Genomic DNA, 18,350 nt, shown 5'->3' with positions numbered 1-18,350 from the left:
TTCTTTCCAAGTCCAGATTTTCCCCTGTAAGCTGATGGTCGTACAGTGCCAATTGTTATTGCAAGTCTTAACCCAACACTTGTGTATGCACTTTCCAAGTGTTCTTGCAGTCAGTATAAAGTGCTGACATGTTTGTGCTGAACTTAGGCTTTAAGGCTGATACAGACTCATGTTTTGTGGCCCATAAGCATCTTGTAGCAGTAGCATATTAGCTCCTCAAGCCAACAGAAGTAAACAGGGCAAAAATTAACTTTCTGTCAGGGACAAAAAAAAAAGAATCTCTGCTTCATCTTGTTTTTTTAATCTCACCCTGCAGCACTGGAATCAAACCCAGGCCCAACCACAAATCCATCACTCCTCAGTGTTGTCTTTACTAGTGTGGTAGAATTGTCCTTATTCAGGTCTTAGAGTAAGAAGATATTAGTTTAAGTTTTATTAGTTTAAGCATCCGCTGAGGCCAAACAGACTCGAGGTCAGGCACTAGGAGATACTGTTCCCAAGGTTCAGGGTGAACTTTTCTAATAGGACGCATAAGGCTCCCTAGCTAACATGAATAATGCAAAGCTACACACAGTATGTTATTATCATAAACTTTTTTTAATCTATTGTCTCATTGAATTGAAGGTTACCTTTGCAAGAGACCTAAAGACTGCAAAACACAGCTCGTACCACACAAGCCTGTACAAACAACATTTAAACAGTCACATCTCGTAATATGATCAAAATTACAAGTAGGAATTCATCCAATGAAATAAGACTTTCAGGTTCACTGTCCTTTTAAGTTTATTTCAGTCATTTTGAATAAAGTCTCCACAGGTCACATTTTTGCTTCAGACATAGCAAGAGCTTTGGAGGGAGTTTTGTATTGATGTCCAATCGGTGTTAATGGTAATTACAATATATTTAAATTAAGCTATACATTTCTTTGTGCATGAGATACCAGGCAAGGAAGAGGAGTTCTTCTGCTCTCAACTGGAGTGACCAACATGTAAAGCACAAGTTCAAGGTTATGCAGAGACGTCTGTAAAGAACATAAGTACAGACCCATCCCAACATAAATTGAGCCGGAGAAGAGCCATGTGCTTACGTGCTTGTATCATCGGCATAGAAAACAAGCTTAGAGGCGACTGTCTGACTCTGGCATATGAACAAATTTGCCTGGATGTATTCCCCAGCAAACAGGTATAAAGTAAAAAAGTATTAAGGGCACAAAGTGTTGAAGTGTTGAGGGGATGCTGGTTTAGTTCAGTTAGTAGAGCAGGCGGCCCACATACAGAGACTACAGTCCTCGATGCACTGATCGTAGGCTCGACTCCCGGTCTGCCATCCCCCCACTCTCTACCCCCCACGTTTTCTGTCTCTCTTCAACTGTCCTGTCAAATAAAGGCAAAATGCTCAAAAAAGTAAATAAAAGTATCCAGTTGAGTTTGTAGTAGGACTGAAGTTCCTAACATGGTCAGCAGCAAGTCTCCAGCCATGGTAAGCACAGAGGGTAAAGGTGACTGAGTCAGTCACCATCCACACTGCTGACAATAAAACTGTCACAGAGTAATGATCATTTTTTCAGCCAAGGTTGCATATACTTTGAATGACGAAGTACTGAGGGGTGGTGACATGCACTAAATGATCGGCAGATCAGGAGTCGACTGTAGCCTCTGTACATGGGGAGCCTGCTCTACCAACTGAGCTAAACCAGCGCCCCCTATTTTATATTCTCTTCATGTAGTTCTGTTTTTTAAATGTATAAGGTTCTCCAAACCAAGTGGGATTAATTACGTTGTTTAATTGATTGATTGATAGATTTTATGTCATTGTTTCCCCCTGCATGTTTACCTTTTCTTCTTGCCGTCTGTGCCGTCAGCATAAGCAGGCAGTCGATAACATTTAAAGGATAGAACACAGATATTCCACACAAGGCATGAGGGCCGTTTGATGAGTATTACACTGATGGAAACAAATCGTCCTTGCCTTGCACTTCACCGCCACTAGATCTGAGCCCGGCTGAACACTGCCACTGTAATCAAAGCGTGTGCCAAAAACCAAAAAGAAGAAAAAAAGGGCAGAAAAACCCTGTGACGTGACTTTAAAAAAAGGGCTTGACTTCCTGTGATGCAACTTGTGATAAGTTTAACCTCAGTTCCATGTCTCATTCAGTGTCTGAGACATCAACAGCACCAGGACAGCCCCCGAGGTAATGGCAGTTTTATATCCACTATCACAGCACCATAAATTATTTTGTTTAATGTAACTATTACATTTGTGAATTAGTTATACTGGTATCACAGGTGTTTATTTCAGAGAGACAGATTCTTGTGAATGTTGGTGTAAACTGGGATGATAAATGTTTTCTGTTACATAAGCTGTAGTTAAATAAGAGATTAAATAAAGAGAAAATGAGTAGACATGTTTCATTCACCTCCACAGTGTGACCCACGTCTCCATGGAGTCATGAAGCGCCTGCAGCTCCTGTTCTCGTGGTGTTGCTGCTGCATCCTTACAGTGACCTGCCGCATCCCAGGTACTGTACACTTATCCTGTCGCACTGTTTTCTTCTTCTGTGGTAAATGCAAATTAGCACATTTTATCTCGTGATCTGTATTACCATAATCAAATCTTGTAAAGTCATCACTTTAAGGTCATGCATTCCAGTCATCAACCAATGAAGGGGGTTAAGGGGAAATGATTAATAATAGAAATGTCACGCATCTTTATCTGTCATCTGTGAATACCTTTATTATGTCATATTTTCCCTATATTTACTGTGCTACAACAAACATGCTTACAATATTTTCGTAGATGACGGATATTCGTGCGTGACTGCTTACTGGGAGTACATTACGTGTGTCTTCAATATCACTGATGATCCTCTGGGACAGTCCAACACCACCTACAGCCTGGCATTCACTGATGAAGATGGGTAAATGCACTTCTTGTAGAATAAAACGAATCATTGGAAATGTGAAATTCTCCCGACATGTTATTGTTCTTTGAATCTTCAGGGTCAACACCTCCTGTCCACTTGTGTCGATGGATGACGGGTACAGCTGTGCCTGTCAAATCCTGAGGAATATGGATCATTTTCTCACAATCGATGCTTACAAAATAAAACTTTGCCATGAATCTGGCTGCCAAATTTTAGAAGAGAGTTTTGAACCATCACAGAACAGTAAGCATTAACTCATCATTTATGTTTATTGTAAGTGTGGGTGACTTGCATGTGTGTTTGTGTTTCTTTACATACAGGCACAAAGATGTTTCTGCTTTAGGGGTGGGACAAAATAACGCGCAATATATCGTCGTCCCGACTGGTGTGATACAATTATTCCATCGCTGCCGTCAAATATCGATATTTTAATTTTAAAAAAGATTCAGCGCTTTAAACAGACCTCCCTGCCAATTTGAGTCACCATATCATTGTTGGCTGACCGCCAGGGCCAGCCCTACAAATGGGTCAGTATGTGACTGACTGACTGACTGACTGACTAAATGAGTGAAGGTACTTTCACAGTCGTAGAGAGAGAGAGTTGCGACATTGCAATGGCGGATCATGGAGTATATTGAACCTCCACAGACGCGTCTTTACGGCCCTGCCCGCTGCTCCTCCGCTGCTCCTCCGCTGTCCTCACCTACGTCCGCAGCGCGCACCTGCTTTCAGACACGTTGTCATCGGCCTCGTTAGGACAGTCCTTGTAACACATTCCCCACAAACGCGCACATTGACCTGATGTGGTCAGCCGCATACTAGGTTTTGACCTCGTCTTGTTTTATCTCTTATTTATAGGGGCATTGTGTATTCTTCAAATATCGTGATGTATCATTATATGATTGTCTTACAATATATCAGTTATCACAGACTCGCTGTATCGTGATATTATCGTGGGCCACGTATCGCGTATTGTATCATGAGTTACCCTGCGATTCCCACCCCTCGTCTGCATAACATTGCATCCATCTTTACCATAATTTCAAGTAATTAAGATTTGAAGGTGTTTTCAAAGATTTTCATAGATGTAAATATGTTTTGTTTTGATCAGTCCAGCTGACGCCCCCGCATGATGTAGAGGTCGAACTAACTCCAGAGACTGTCAACATCACTTGGAAAAGTGGGTATGAAAAGCACAAAGTCTTAGAAGATACCCTTGACTTCGAGCTCTTGCTTCAAACATCTCAAAGCACCGAGGACAGAGTAAGATCCAATGTCATAAAGAGCCATACTTTGAGCATATGTTCTGCAATAATAACGTCAGACTTTAATCATTTCTTTCATTGTTAATCTCTCTGCAGTCTCTTCGTCTCAGTAGACAGACGTCTACCTTTATTCAAAGATCACATCTCAACCAGGATGCTACATATTGCATTAAAGTGAGATCTATACTTAATCAGAAGGACTACAAAAGGAATTTGAGTGAATGGAGCCCATCAGCATGCATTAAAATTAAAGCAGCAGAAGGTAACGTGTGGTTTTTCTTTAGTACAAAGTGTCAATGATGCATGTAGATGCCCTGGTCTATAGTTTTATGTGAGAGTGAGAGTCTGAATGACCTTCCACAAACAGTTAAGATGTCCTCCTTCGTAGAATAATTCAGCTAATTCATGGATATCAGCCACACAGTAGACGCACAGTAATCTTGGTAGTATGACTCAATAATTCTGTATTATTCTGTGCGGCTTTCTCAGAACAAGATAATATATTAGTCATTTTGATGAAATCTCTGGGCCCTGCGTGTGTGGCTGTTGGCGTCCTGCTGTTTGTATTCAGCAGTCCTGCTGCAAGGTAATTTATCTGTACATTGAGATGTTAGTTAAACTGGAAATCTAAGATTATTTTAATCACTCATAATCTGCTCCGGATAATGATTGCTTGCTTTTTAAAGTACAGTGTGTTTCATTGTTCTCATCTGTCTTCGTGTGTTCGACAGAATGAAGATAAAAACTCTGTCCCACACCCCGTCGCCAGCCCCGTTCTTCAAACCTCTGTACCAACAACATGAAGGAAACCTTCAGGTGGGGCTAATACAATGTCATCCTGTCAGTTATCTGTCAGACAGCTGTGTCTCTTTTTCTCAAGTTCTCAAAGGAGTTTGTTAACAACATTTGCTATTTAGCACGAGTACAGCTAAGATGGTAGATAACGTATTTATCCACGTGTATGAGGTGTCAAAAAGGTCATGCAACTTCTCACACCTAATGCATGTCACTGCTGCTGAATTTGCAGGAATGGCTGTCACCTAAAGGCAAATTTCTGCTTACATACAATCCTGAGGAGATCGTGACAACAGATGCTGTGGTTGTTGTGCCGAAACCCGTTCCAAAGGACCCAGAGGAGAACCAGGTCCTCCAAAAACCTTCAGTAACACAACTGTTACTGAGCCAGTGCCCAACCTCTTACGTTGGCTTACCTGGGATACACGAGGCCTCCCCGCCTTTAACCATGGTCTGCCCAGGAGACATGCCTTACACTCAGCTGCCCTGCTCTGTCTGGGGGGTCAGTGTGGGAGAAGCAGAAGTCGTCTCCACTCCAGTGAAAGATTTCCTGAACATCAGCCGCGCAGACTCTGGCTGCAGCTGTGAGGACCTGCCTCTACCAGACTGCAGTTTACCAAACAGTCCTGTCGATGACAGTCCGCCGCCATGTTTCTGTAATGACTACTGTATTCTCAACAAAACAGCAGATGGCTTTGCTCCTGTATTAGTGTCAAAGGGAAGCAGCCTTAATGTTCAATCTGATTCCCTGCAAGAGGATGACAGCTAAAATATTATATAGAGTGCAATGTAGGAACTGGTGTTAATCAGTCTTGATGCTTGCGTGCGCACATATATTTTACTGTATGCTGTACCTTATAGTGCTTCTTATTTAGCCAATGCAGGCTTTTTGTTTATATGCCATTAATTTCCTTCATATTTGAACTTACCTCTTAATCTCTCTTTTAATGAAGCAAACATAAACACAGCAGAACATGTATGTATATTAGGCTTACACTTGATGACTGCAGAATGTGATGACATATGAATGTTCTGAATCTTTTTTAACGCATAGGTTACACTTTATATTTGCCTGGGTTTGTACTTCCCTTTCACCCATGAATATGAAGAAATTAAAGTTATTGAAGTAGCAGTAGTCTCTTCGAGATTACAACAAAGTAGCTTTGTGACTGTTAGCTGGTTAGAGATGCTTGTAGATACCTGCTTGACCATCATCAATCTTTTAAAGGTTTTTACAGCGATATACAGAAACTACAGTCATATTGTCTCGGTGAGGCCAGACAATTAATGAGGGGATTAATAAAGAACAATCTTAATATGAATGTTTCTATTTATTTATCGATTAATGCTCAAAGGGTAAACATATATGTGTGTGTGGAGGACTATATTGAAAGAATGGTTATATTTTGTGTACTTATTAAATAATGAAGATGATAAAAAGAAGAAAAAGAAAATATAAGACATTTTATTTATTAAGCACTTTTCCAGCTTAAAGATAAACTGCTTTCTAGTTTAGGGGATTCACAGAATAAAAAATGTGAAATAAAAACCCAGTGAAATGGAAGTGCGAGAGCGAATAAACGTAATAAGTTCTTAGACAGTATAAATCAGAATAAAAATGGTGAAATGTATCGACGTGATAACCAGTTGTGTATATAAATAGGATATCAATAATAAGGGATGATCTCATAAAAAGAATACATGCAATTGTCCTGAATAAGACAATTACATATATGGACAATATTGTAGATTATACCTACTTGAATGTCAATAAAATAACAAAATGCTGTTTAAATACTTTTACTTAAATAAAGTTGTACTTCTTCACCACTAGTAATGAATTGACAGTTGATATAATGCTCTTTTTAAATCGATTGAATTATTATTTTATTTCTTTTAAGTTTGAATTATTAATAATAATAATTAATTGACTCATTTATTGGCACTACTTTTCCAAAAAAATAAAAAGCATACTATAACAGGCACACTTACACCAAAACATGCAGTTCCGCAACAGTCCAGTAGTTGGCGGTAATACAGCTTTTTAAACCGTCGACTCAATTAAACTGCGGATCCAAACCATAGACGGACGACATGACAGTTCCCTAAAAGTGAAGCCAAAACATTTCGGGCGCCCCCTGCTGACTGTTAGCAAGTGGGACATGGGTCAAACTATAAAATCAAAATACACGCCCAATACATTTTTCTCAAACATGGTTTCTGTCATTATAGCTAGTTCTTATCGTGCTGATGTCCGTCCAATTGTTCATTTTTCTGACAAGTTTATTTTTAATTAGTTATTTGATGCTGTCAAAATGATGATTGACAGCTCTGTTGACAAATTCGGCTCCTGCAGCCAATCAGTTCCGGGTGAGTAGAGCGGAGGACGATCCGCGAGTGGAAACGTAACTAAAACAATCACTACAGTCATTGAAATTTCCACACCTGTGAACGTTAACCTCAGACCAACGCAGAGAAGCTGTTCTGCTGATAAACACGCAGCCCTGCGGGATCCTAGCTGTTTTTTCGGTAAGTTAAGTCTGTGTTTGGGTTAGCGGAAGTGGCTACGGCCGCTTCCCTCGCCAATCTCTACTGCGCAGACTCTGGCTCCATATGACGTCGCCATCGCAAGATGGCAGCGCCTATCACAGGGGGCTATTTTGGCATCAATTTCGTACAATGGGAACAGATGGAGATGCGTTGTCCATCTATATATACAGTCATTGATCCAAACACACTAGAAAAAGAAGGTGCAAGCAACGGTCGTCTGACTAAACTGTTGTCTAATAAAAAGTCTGCCAACTGTAAAGCATTTAGACACCACACTGTGTCTGTGGGAAATTTATCCTGAATGTATTTATGTCGATGTTTGTGTCGCTCGCTGGCAGGAGAGCAAAATGGGGGGCAGTGTCGGCTCATGAGTGATAATGTTATTAATCACCACCTGTTTAGGATGCTTCCAAGTTGGCTCAACGAAGACGAGGTTCTGGCCATAGATAAAGCCACCAGGACGGCTATGAACGTTTGAAATGAAGGGGGTGTGCAGGCAGCGCGTACATCTTCAGAGAGCTAGAGGACCTGAAGTACGGTGGCCGACAGGGACGGAAGGTGAAGGATCCGGAGGCTGGAGAGCAAGATGGAGAAAATGAAAATGTAAGCCAGATGTAAATTCCTGTGGTGAGCAACACTGGTCGATATTAAGAGTTTAGTATATGGGGTGATAAAAGACGACACCTCTGTAGATCCACTTGAGGATGTGGTCAGGAAGCCCACCCACTCATTTTTCAAATAATTTATCGTTCATCAGGTATAGGTACAGAATCACCCACTCAAATTTCCGCTATGTGTCGTGTCATGGCGTTGGCTTTTCCCCACCAACATGCCCAGACTGAGGAACCTTCACGGGGGCAGAAAGAGCAGCTGAACGCACCACCTTCCTGGTGAAAGAGGAACCCTCTGACTTGGCGACGGTCATTACATGGCAGTTGTGTAAGTGAGTTATTTCAATGTTTTTTGCCTAAGCACACTGATAAATCTGCAAAATCAAATTTTCCATCGCACAGGTTGTTGCAGACCAAAATATTGTCTATAAATACTGTGATAAAAGTGATCTGCAGACATCGCTGTCTTGATCTTTCTCTCCTATATCAAGTTGAGCACAAACAGTCCGGAGGTGATATAACTTCCCTCCCACACTGCTTCAAGTTTTAGTCATGTGTGGTTGGTAAACTGGTAAATGTGCCCACTCACTTTTACCCATGAAAAACCAGAGATAAGCTAAACATTCAAACGTCTTAGTGTTTGTTAAACACTCTCTCCCCTCTAACAAGGGGGCACAGACAGTCTGACATATTGGGGGGTTTTAACTTGTCGGTCAACTGCTTTGTTTTTTTCACTCTTCAAGACTACTTCCCGTTTTTTTGTGCTTACAGGAGGGTGTTACACAACTAATGCTTTCGAGGAAAATTGTGAGCCATCAGAGAGAGATTACTCACAATAAATTTTAAGATACTTAAGAGAAAAACTGCTTTGTGCAACGGGTGAATTTAGAATTTCTCTGAATTCTGACTATTTTTATTATTGAGCAGTTGTCAAATTCTATCTTTTTGAATTTGCCCCCACATGCCTGACAGCTCTGAGCTTTTCCACTGTCAAATCAGCAAGTATACTAACGTACAACTCTATAGATGAAGTAGTTAAAAAATAGACATAAAGTTAGAAAGAGAAAAGCTTTCATTCTGTTTTCCAAAAAAAATACACACACTTGTCAATAACCTGCACCATTGCAGTATATCCTACAGTACGACAGTATACTCTTCTAGGCTTTACAGTTTAGTTTTTACTGAGAGATAAAGATACACCAAATTCAGACATCAAATAAACAGCAACTTTTGCAGTGACTTTCTAGTAAACCTTCACCCCTCTTCTCTGAGGTGTTTCTGTAGCCAAGTGATAAGAAACGTTATCTCTGGAAACTTTACAAATAAACGGGTCTAGACCATATACTTTGTTATATTACAAATATCAATGTAATGTCATGTATTTGGCAATTAGTTCTGATAAAGAAAGAGCCTTGTTATTTAGTTGAGTTACATTACACATATATTACGTTATATTGCTGGAGCCCTATTCAAGGTTCTACCAACTCTTAGCTCACCTTTCCTCCATACAACCCAAAGTACCTCACACAGGAACAAACAGACAAATTGACAACAGATACAATTTAAAAGACTAAAACAAGGAAGTAGAAAGTAATAAAAATATTTTTAAAAGATAAGAATAAAAGATAAATTAAAAATTGAATCACTGCATCAAAATACCACAGATAAAACTTTGTATGAAACAATGATTAGAACTTTGGAAATAAAATTACACCAAATTTAAAATCAGATTAAAAAGAAAGTCTTTAATTTCCTTTTAAGAATAGAGACAGAGCTTGCCGTTACGTAACACCGCTAACACGTGTGCAGCAACACTTGACTTGGCTGTGTGTAACTTATTCTTTAGGTGTTCTAGTAAGATTTGATCTCTGAAACGATAAGAGTCCTTCTTAGAACTTTAGGTGCCTTTGGTTTGCTTCCTCTTCTGTGAACCACCAGTGTGTGGTTTGCGTCTTTCTGCCCCTCTGTGAAAAGCTGCTTCCTGCGTTGGCGTTTGCACCAAAAATGTAAAAGGCCATTTTTCTAAACCAAAAGTGACTTAAGTATTTTTGCAAGTTTCATTCAACAGTAGCAAAAAAAGCACCACAAGTTTAGCTTTGACTTTGTTAATGAAGGCTGACGATAAACTGCCTGGTCACAGTTGTGGTGACATTTTTTGGATGTCATTTAGAGTCTCTTAAGTCGAGAAAGTATAGTTTTTAGTAGCCATGGTTTATGTCGCAGATGAACCGATGCTTTGATGATGTCCTATCAGGTTAGAGCTGCTGTTGCTTTTCTTATTGAATACAAACAAATCCCAAACACAAAACAACTCTACCTTCACTCTCTCAAACGTTGTCTGTGACAATCTGCCCAAAGCCCAATCTGGCAGCACAAACTTTTAAAAATTCACAAATATCATAGTTTAATTTCTTTTTAAAGAAAAAAATGTTTACTGTTGTTTTGGCAGCAAATGTTACTCAAACAAAAGTTAAATTGCATTTGTATGAATACACATTCTGCATGAATATTTACAGCAGCAGGACGGTTTATGAGTCCACGTAGATAAAACTGATGATTATCTGGGATTCTGCTGAAATAATGTGATTTTCTTAAGTAAAATACAAGCTGTGAAATGTTCCTTGTTGAGTCCAGACAACCATTTCTGTGTTTATAAAGTAGTAGCAGAAGTTTTGAATCCATTGTGACTTTAAAGGCTCTTCTGCCTTTACACACCTAAAAAACAAAATTCAAAATGTGCGGTGTCACAGCCCGGCTCTTAGACTGTGACAAAAACGGGAGACACACGGGTATACTATTATACTATAAAAACAAACAAAAGAGCAACGCAGAAATGTGTGGTGATAGGAGGTCTGCTGACTGGCTGCTGGTCTGGCTTAAATACATGAGGCACACTGGGCCCAGGTGTGTCCCATTCTCCTGATTAGGCCGCTTCCCAAGTCTCTTATTTGACATCTCCTCGCTCCTTGCTCCTCGCTCGAACCGGAAGTAGTTCCGGATCCGCCATATTAAGGACCGTCTTAATATCATGAGCGTCTTAATAACATCTGAGTAAAAATAAGTTAATTGTCTAAAAATCAAAAGTAGCAAAAAGAGATTCATTTCTATTTAATTTAATTAAAAAGAAATACCTCTTGTCATGATCAGTTATTCCTCTGCTAACTTTTATTACGGATGAATGAATGAATTCAGAGGGAGCAGGAGAGTCTCTCTGTCAGCAGGTAACACTTTTGTTACATGTGAGAGTGATCATCAGTGAGGTCGGGTTTGATCAGTGTGACGTGATTTCTATTTATCCTGAAACTTTTAGCCTAATCAATAATGTTCGTAGTTCATGAACAGACAGTATTTGGGCTTATTAAATAATTAATTCAGATTTATCAGTGATCAAAAATGTAAATAATGAACAAATAATATAAACACATAGTGCTGGTCAGAAGTGTCCGTATGGCTCTGCAGCAGGAACACAGAGTGCAGCCTGTTCTTCATGTGCAGGTGTTTGTTACACAGGTAACAGGATACAGAGAGGAAACACTGTTACTGTGTGTTTCATTAGAATGAATACAGTGCACATGTGTGCAGACACAAACAGCTGTTAAAGCAGACTGACAGCTGATCCAGCGGTGATCAGCTGACGCGATCATCACAAACGGACGTCGCTGCACGTGACGCTTCATCGGAAAGGACGTCTCATGTCTCTTAAAAAACATTCCCTTGTTTCTTCTCTCCTCTCTTGGTTTCCTCGCGTCTCTCCATGCATCTCTGGTAGGAGGGACTAAGGCGCAAGTGAACGACGCAAGTGAAGGAAGCATGGATGCAAATTAAGAGACATGAGAAGCAGCCGGAGAGCAAAACAACAGTAGAGCGTACCAAGTACAGGAGCCGTGACATGCGGTAACAACTTCCTTTCAGTTCAGGTAGCAAGTTGCAGTTTCCTGCATGAATAGAAAGTAAGCATCAATCACAGCCTCAGAAGTGTCTGCTGCAGGCACTGATTTCTGAGGCTACAGTGGTTTTATATGTGTCTGCATTATACAGCAGAGAAGGATTTTCATGACTGTTCTGTGACAGCCATGTATCTCCAGAACTTTTTATGAGCTTAGAGAAAAAGTTCTGATTCTTACATTGAGTTATACCAACATCCCTGTAAACATCTCCATGTGGTGTTCTTCATGTGCTACAAAACATATCAGGGACAACATCAGCAGTCATCTCCATGGCTGGGCCTGTCTGCTTTTAAACTGCAGTGTACCAAGGACAGGCTGAACAACACGATTTCAGATCGGCAGGTTTGAGACGTCACAAACCTAAGGAGCCAATCCCGTTAATGGACGGGGTGACGTTATGCATATCATTATGTGCAACCTATGGCAACCACTTCGGCGATGCACGAGCAGCTGTAACCGTCATCGTCATTTTTGCAAACTCACTGCTGACTACTAACGTTTACATGCTGATGACTACATTTTTGTTTTCTGCTGTAATTTTACGAAAGGAGAAACATAGCACATTGTGGGCGGGGCCTATGCAGATTGGGTAATTTTTAACGAGGGAGGAGGAGGAGATGGCTTGGGAGGATTTTTACAAGGTAATTCAATGTATTTTGCAGAAACACGTTATTATTTCAAGCAGAGCATTTATATGTCTTAAAACATGACCTGGCCTTTAATGCTGTTTTATTTTTATGTCTCTATATGTTGCCCTATTTTATATTATTTCTTAAGTTCTTCTTTTACGTGTGTAATTGTATCTTTTATTTTTAACATTGTTGGAGAATGTTTGGAGATTTTAAAGTTTCATTACAAACGACTGCTTCTGCGTATTTGTTGTGCACATGACAAAATCTCAATAAAAATCTAAAACCTTATATCCTACTATTTGTTAATTAAAAGTAACACAAATTACAGCTGAAGATGGTGGCAGTGTCACTGGTTCTGCAACAGAAGTATTTGGCAGGTGACAATTCTGACCTCATGGTGGTGCAAGAGACAATGTTTAGGGATTACCGAAATGATGGTGAGTGTTCATTTCTTACCTCCATAGTGTTCCTTCTTCTGCTCCTTGTTAACACAAAGTCTGAGTGTTAATATTGTGATCAAGAGGGCGAGTTTATGCGTCTTCATTGAAATCTTATTTTGCAGAAAGGCAGCCTGACTTGGAGACAAAAGCTGAAAATCCTGAGATGAACCAATTGATGGCAACAGAGTAATAATGCAAATGCTTATCCCATCTAAAACATAGATGTTTACACCCTAATAGAAAATTCGCCTACAGATAGTTTGTTTATCGACTAGAAACCCTGGTAAAAACACGCTTCCCAATAAATAACCACAGTATTTTAGGGAGTTGAGCAAAAATGCAGTCTTTTGTTAGTTTTGTGAGTGCTCAGTCTTGTCTGAAATAGATTCTTGGAGGTCTGATAATGTGCTTTGACAGAAAGCATTTCCTGTAAAATCATAATTTTGAATGCAGAAAAATAAACTAATGCCACCTGCCTGAGAGTAAGGATGAGGAGGTTTTCAGGCAGAGCTGTAATGCCTCTTAAACTTAAATGCGCCCCCCCCCCCCCTCATCACTTTTAAAAAAAATTTACTTATTTTTTTCTCTAGGAAAATAGGTTAGACTGTTTGTTAATAACAGTAAATATGTATTAATTGCCACAACACTTCTGTTTAATGTTTGATCACTTAAAGACAGACATACAAGCCACAAGGTGGCGCTGTGGCCGACATCCACTGACAAGCGGCTTCAGCGAAGAAGTGGACGACGCAGGAAGCAAAGCTTCATCTGATGTAGTAGATTCAACTTCGGCTAAATAAAACTTTGACTTCTGTTTATTTCTTGTTATGTTTAACGGAAAAGCTGCAGAGTGGTGTATTGCATGTACATATTTTATTTTAATTGACATTGTGCGCGCGGATTATGTCTTTTGAGCCGAAGCGTCTGACAGCTTAGCATCCTTGTTGTTAGCCTGACGCTTTCCACATAGCTTTCTTAGGTCAATACAGGTTGGCTTTGAGGATGAATTTGCTCAAAAACAAAGCTTTGCACCCACACCTGCGCGACGAGGAAGCTCTGGTGGTGGAAAACGCCATCCGTCTGGCGGTGGACTCGATAATAAACGTGCTGTACGGTGTAAACAGTGCCAGGACTCGTGAGTACCAGCGGATGGTGGCCGACAGGGACAAAGAGATCAAGCGGCTGGAGTGTAGACTGACAGAGATGGAGCACGAGCAGCAGGTGCTGCGCAGACAGGGTTGCACGTGCGAGCTGTTTGAAAAGGAGCACAGCCTGGTCGGAGGATCACAGAGCTCCGGTGACCCACAGGGCAGAGAGCAGGGCGGGTTTGAACCAAGCTGCATCGGCACTGAGATGACAGCAGGGCAGCAGGAGTGTGAAATGAGTATTTCCTGTAAGTAAACATTAGTGAAAAGAATACATCCTGTATGGTTTTATAAATACAAGTCTGCCAGGTGATGGGACGAGTGCTTAATTTTATATTATAAGGAAGCAAAGTATTTGAATTGTGACTGTAACACGTTTTTTATTATTGGCTTTACTTCCTCACTACCACTCTGTGACTGTTGGTATATTTATTTATTGGCCTGTGTTTACAACAGTCAGAAAAGTGTTTCAATTAGTAATCCATTTGGAGGCATATAACGATGTACTCTAAACCCTTCGTTAACAGTAATAGGGGCTAGCAGTGATCTATTTCTTCAACCACTGAAAATACCCTGTCCTTGCCTCCTTCTCCACAGTTGGCCTTTTTGCCCGCCCCCCCTCGCACGTCTCCTCCCAAAGCCACGAGTCGGCTCTTCCGTCTTCCCCCAGCAGACTGGGTGTGGACCAGACCTGCACCTCCCGCTCCTCCGAGTCCTCGGGTGTTTCAGACGCAGCCCGGAATCTGCTTACATCTCCCAGCAGCAGCGTCGTAGTCAAAGAGGAGCCGTGTGACATGGACACGGTTTTAATCAAGTGGGAGTTGAGCGAGGAGAGATTCATGGAGGGTCCAGAGAGCACAAGCAGTCTGTGTCAGGACATAGAGAACCCCAGTGTGACAAGTAATGTATAATACATTTAATTCTTATTATACCTAATATTGAAAAAATCTCAGGGAAAATGATCTCTTAATTTAAGCTTGGTCTATGCATGAATGGTATGAAACATTTCCAAACAAAGCCCAGCCTTGTTTAACAGCCCTAAAAATTCTCCCCGTATAAATGCATTAGCAGGGCAGTGGCATTGTGTGATTAAGAACGTGTTCATTCTCTTTGATCTCTTCAGAAATACTGGAGAACCGAGACAGAAGAGAGTTACAGGAGAACGCTCATGCAGAACCTGGCGGACACATCGTCACAGAGGGAGAACACCTGAGGTGGGCTATTTTATATATTCAAAACTTCGGAACCGATTGTTGGCATCAGCTATGAAATATTAGGAGCTTCTCAAGGACTTTTTCACAACCAGCATGTTAATGGGGTTCTGATTTAGCTCAGTTGGTAGAGCAGGGGCCCCAAATACAGAGTCACTATTCAGCTGTTCTATCAATGAAGGCAAAAAAGCCTTAAAACAATCATCTTTACCAAAAACGTTAATAGGTGAGAAGGCAGGATCTTTTCATCAGTTTAATTAAAAGTTTAATCAGTAAAGTTCCAAACACAATATCCCACAATTTCTAACTACAAGTTTGAGTTATGGGGCCCTTCAGGAGCCATGTAGTAGGGTAGGTAGTATCAGCCTTGTCAAAACCTGGAGCTCGCATGAACTGAGCCTGGGTCTGTTGATGGTGACGATGCTGCATGGGATGCTGTGACCACTAAGGGTCATGTGGTAGGTAAGTTATAGGTGTTAGGATGAGGGCACAGTGGGAGGGGTTTTTTCACTGAGCGATTATCCTTAGGGCACAAGTATCTTGTGTTTAATTCAAATTCTCAGACCCACATGTGGTCTCTTCAAATGTCCTCTTTTCACTTATTAGGTTTTTTGCATTGCAGTCAGAAGCCATGCTCACTACTACATTCGCCTGTGATTGAAACATAATTGTCTTCGGTAGACAACCAACAAATATCAGGCGAGGTAACGGTAAAAAAAAACCCAGCCAGAATAAATAGTTGAGGACAAAAGCTGCCATTTTATACAGTCATGTAGATAAGTATCTTTTTTTATAATGGTGGATAGTGTTGTGACTCTCCTACTTGTCGAAGAGCAAAAAACATTTTCAGCCTGCTCACATTGAAAAACATGTAACAGACAGTTTATACATTGTAAAACATGATCATCTTTGTTATTTTTAATGTGCTCTATTGAGACTAAAGTGTTAAAGAATGTTTGTAAACTGTACACCTACTCATCAGTGTGATCCTGTCTCACCTCTCAACCTCCTCAGGAACAGTAAGAAGAGCGTGCCCATGTCCGAGCTGCCGGAGGAGGCTCAGAGACTAAAGAGAGCAGCCTGGAGAGCAGCTTCCAAGCGGTATTATGCCCGAAAAGTAGCCCGCCAACAGGCAAACCCCTTACGCCCCGCTCCCTTCCCCCACATCACCGACTCCCGGTACTCACACCCGATCTCTTTTGTGGATAAGAGGAGAAGGATGCTGATATCCGAGTTACCTGAGGAGTTTCAGACGCAGCGGAGGGAGGCGTGGAGAGCGGCGTCCAGGAGGTATTACGCTCGAAAAGTAGCTCGCCACCAGACCGACCCCACACAGTATCTGCGGCAGAACAGAGAGCCGTCTGGAGAAACACTGGGACCGGACCGAGGAGGAGGCCACACCAACAGTGGAGGAATCATGTGCAGCTGATAGACAGTTGATGAGGTTTTCTATTGGTTGAACACTGGACTTTATGAATGTTCTCTGATATGGTCTGACTGGTTTTGACGTGCTGTTTTCAATCAACACAGTTTAAATGTACAACCAGATCCCCAAAAAACAACTCTGCATTATTGTTACTTCGGCTGTAATCTCACTGCACTTTTCTTTATTTCAGCCATCTTTTACTACAGGGGTTCTAAAACCTTTTCAGCCAGCGAACCCTTACAGGGGGAGAACATTTTTCAAGGACCCCCTCATAATCGTAACGCCGATTAAGCATATTGCTACCATTTGCACTCTTACATGCCATTGGAAGTATTTGTCTTGTAAAACGTATCAACCTAAATACTTTTATTTGAATCATGTTAATAACACTTATATGCTTTTAAACAGAGAGTCATTTTTTTCAAACTGCTTGTGGACTCACATTTGCATTAATCTTAAAAGCTTTCAGAAAATTAACATTATGACAGCGGCAGGAACGGTTCGCTTCGACCTGAGTGAGTTGAGTGATTCATGACAGATTGACGTGATGTGTCACAGTCATATCAGTTTCTATTGGTCCAAAGCTAACGTGGTCGGGAGCAATGGACACAATATGCTTGTTTCATTGGTGTAAATGGTCCTCATCTGTAGACATGCAGTTTTTTATGATACAACACAATTTTATAGTTTATTTTAAATTTATTATAATTTGTGGACCCCCACTTCTCACTTTGAGAACCACTGTTTCAGTGACCTGCAATGCACAAGGGTTTAATAAAAATACTGATGTGTGTCAATACAGCGCCCCTGGAGTCCAACATGTGCAACTACAACCAATCATCTCTAATGTTAAAAGGATGAGCGTTAATGTTGAAGAATAACCAGCTGATTTTGTTTTTATTGCTTTGACCTTAAATGTATATTTTGTTCTTTTTGGAGCATTTTAAATAATAAAGAGAATATTATTGAATACAACTGTGGTTCTGTCTGAAAGCACTTCCTGTAATCAAAGCATCATTTATGTTACACTGTATCTCTATGTAACAGAGCAAGAGATACAGCAACAACACATGTTCATCTGTTTTTGCACCAACATTTATTTTAGTTTATCAGCAGGCAATCATTTGATTTCATGCAGATTTAAAGTAAAAGCCTCCTGACACGGGAGTGATAAACGCTTGCTTTGTTCCCAAATATCACATTTTTCTGTGGAAGTCAACTTCAACTTTATTTATTTGTCCCCAAGGGGCAATTTGTTTTGTAGCAAAACAAAAACAACAATACATAACAACACATACCCGAGTACAATGATATGAGAGGTCCACCACACCGGGAGGTGCAACCGCAATCAACAAAAGAGAAAAATAAATACAATAAATATATGTGAAGGATAAAATACATAGTG

General features: G+C 40.6%; 2 protein-coding genes across 2 annotated transcripts; both read left to right on the top strand.

Annotated features, from left to right (window-relative positions):
* Window positions 1–3,004: 3,004 nt before the first annotated feature.
* Window positions 3,005–6,291, top strand: LOC138584670 (uncharacterized). Its single transcript, XM_069656957.1, has 6 exons — window positions 3,005–3,166; window positions 4,035–4,186; window positions 4,285–4,450; window positions 4,678–4,774; window positions 4,920–5,004; window positions 5,216–6,291. The coding sequence occupies exons 1-6, from the start codon at window positions 3,028–3,030 to the stop codon at window positions 5,750–5,752; spliced, it is 1,176 nt and encodes a 391-aa protein (XP_069513058.1). The 5' UTR covers window positions 3,005–3,027; the 3' UTR covers window positions 5,753–6,291.
* A 7,874-nt stretch (window positions 6,292–14,165) lies between these two features.
* Window positions 14,166–17,898, top strand: LOC138584231 (uncharacterized). Its single transcript, XM_069656407.1, has 4 exons — window positions 14,166–14,556; window positions 14,906–15,208; window positions 15,432–15,522; window positions 16,534–17,898. Exons 1-4 carry the CDS (start codon window positions 14,166–14,168, stop codon window positions 16,946–16,948), a joined length of 1,200 nt encoding a protein of 399 aa, XP_069512508.1. The 3' UTR covers window positions 16,949–17,898.
* The last annotated feature ends 452 nt before the right edge of the window (window positions 17,899–18,350 follow it).

This window comes from Semicossyphus pulcher, unplaced genomic scaffold (assembly GCF_022749685.1).
Source record: "Semicossyphus pulcher isolate SPU_LCO1_2020_fin unplaced genomic scaffold, fSemPul1.0.p SCAF_9, whole genome shotgun sequence".
NCBI classification, from domain to species: Eukaryota; Metazoa; Chordata; class Actinopteri; order Labriformes; family Labridae; genus Semicossyphus; species Semicossyphus pulcher.
The sequence above is the reverse complement of the archived record's forward strand: the minus strand, read 5'-3'. Positions and strand labels throughout refer to the sequence as shown.

What these genes read in the sequence shown, in the direction of transcription:
- LOC138584670 (XM_069656957.1), top strand. Translation starts at nt 3,028, where the DNA reads ATGGATGACGGGTACAGCTGTGCCTGTCAAATCCTGAGGAATATGGAT. An exon ending in TTTTGAACCATCACAGAACA is followed by an intron (nt 3,167 to 4,034) that starts GTAAGCATTAAC and finishes TGTTTTGATCAG; the next exon opens with TCCAGCTGACGCCCCCGCAT. An exon ending in CTCAAAGCACCGAGGACAGA is followed by an intron (nt 4,187 to 4,284) that starts GTAAGATCCAAT and finishes ATCTCTCTGCAG; the next exon opens with TCTCTTCGTCTCAGTAGACA.
- LOC138584231 (XM_069656407.1), top strand. Translation starts at nt 14,166, where the DNA reads ATGAATTTGCTCAAAAACAAAGCTTTGCACCCACACCTGCGCGACGAG. An exon ending in GTGTGAAATGAGTATTTCCT is followed by an intron (nt 14,557 to 14,905) that starts GTAAGTAAACAT and finishes CCTTCTCCACAG; the next exon opens with TTGGCCTTTTTGCCCGCCCC. An exon ending in ACAGAGGGAGAACACCTGAG is followed by an intron (nt 15,523 to 16,533) that starts GTGGGCTATTTT and finishes CAACCTCCTCAG; the next exon opens with GAACAGTAAGAAGAGCGTGC.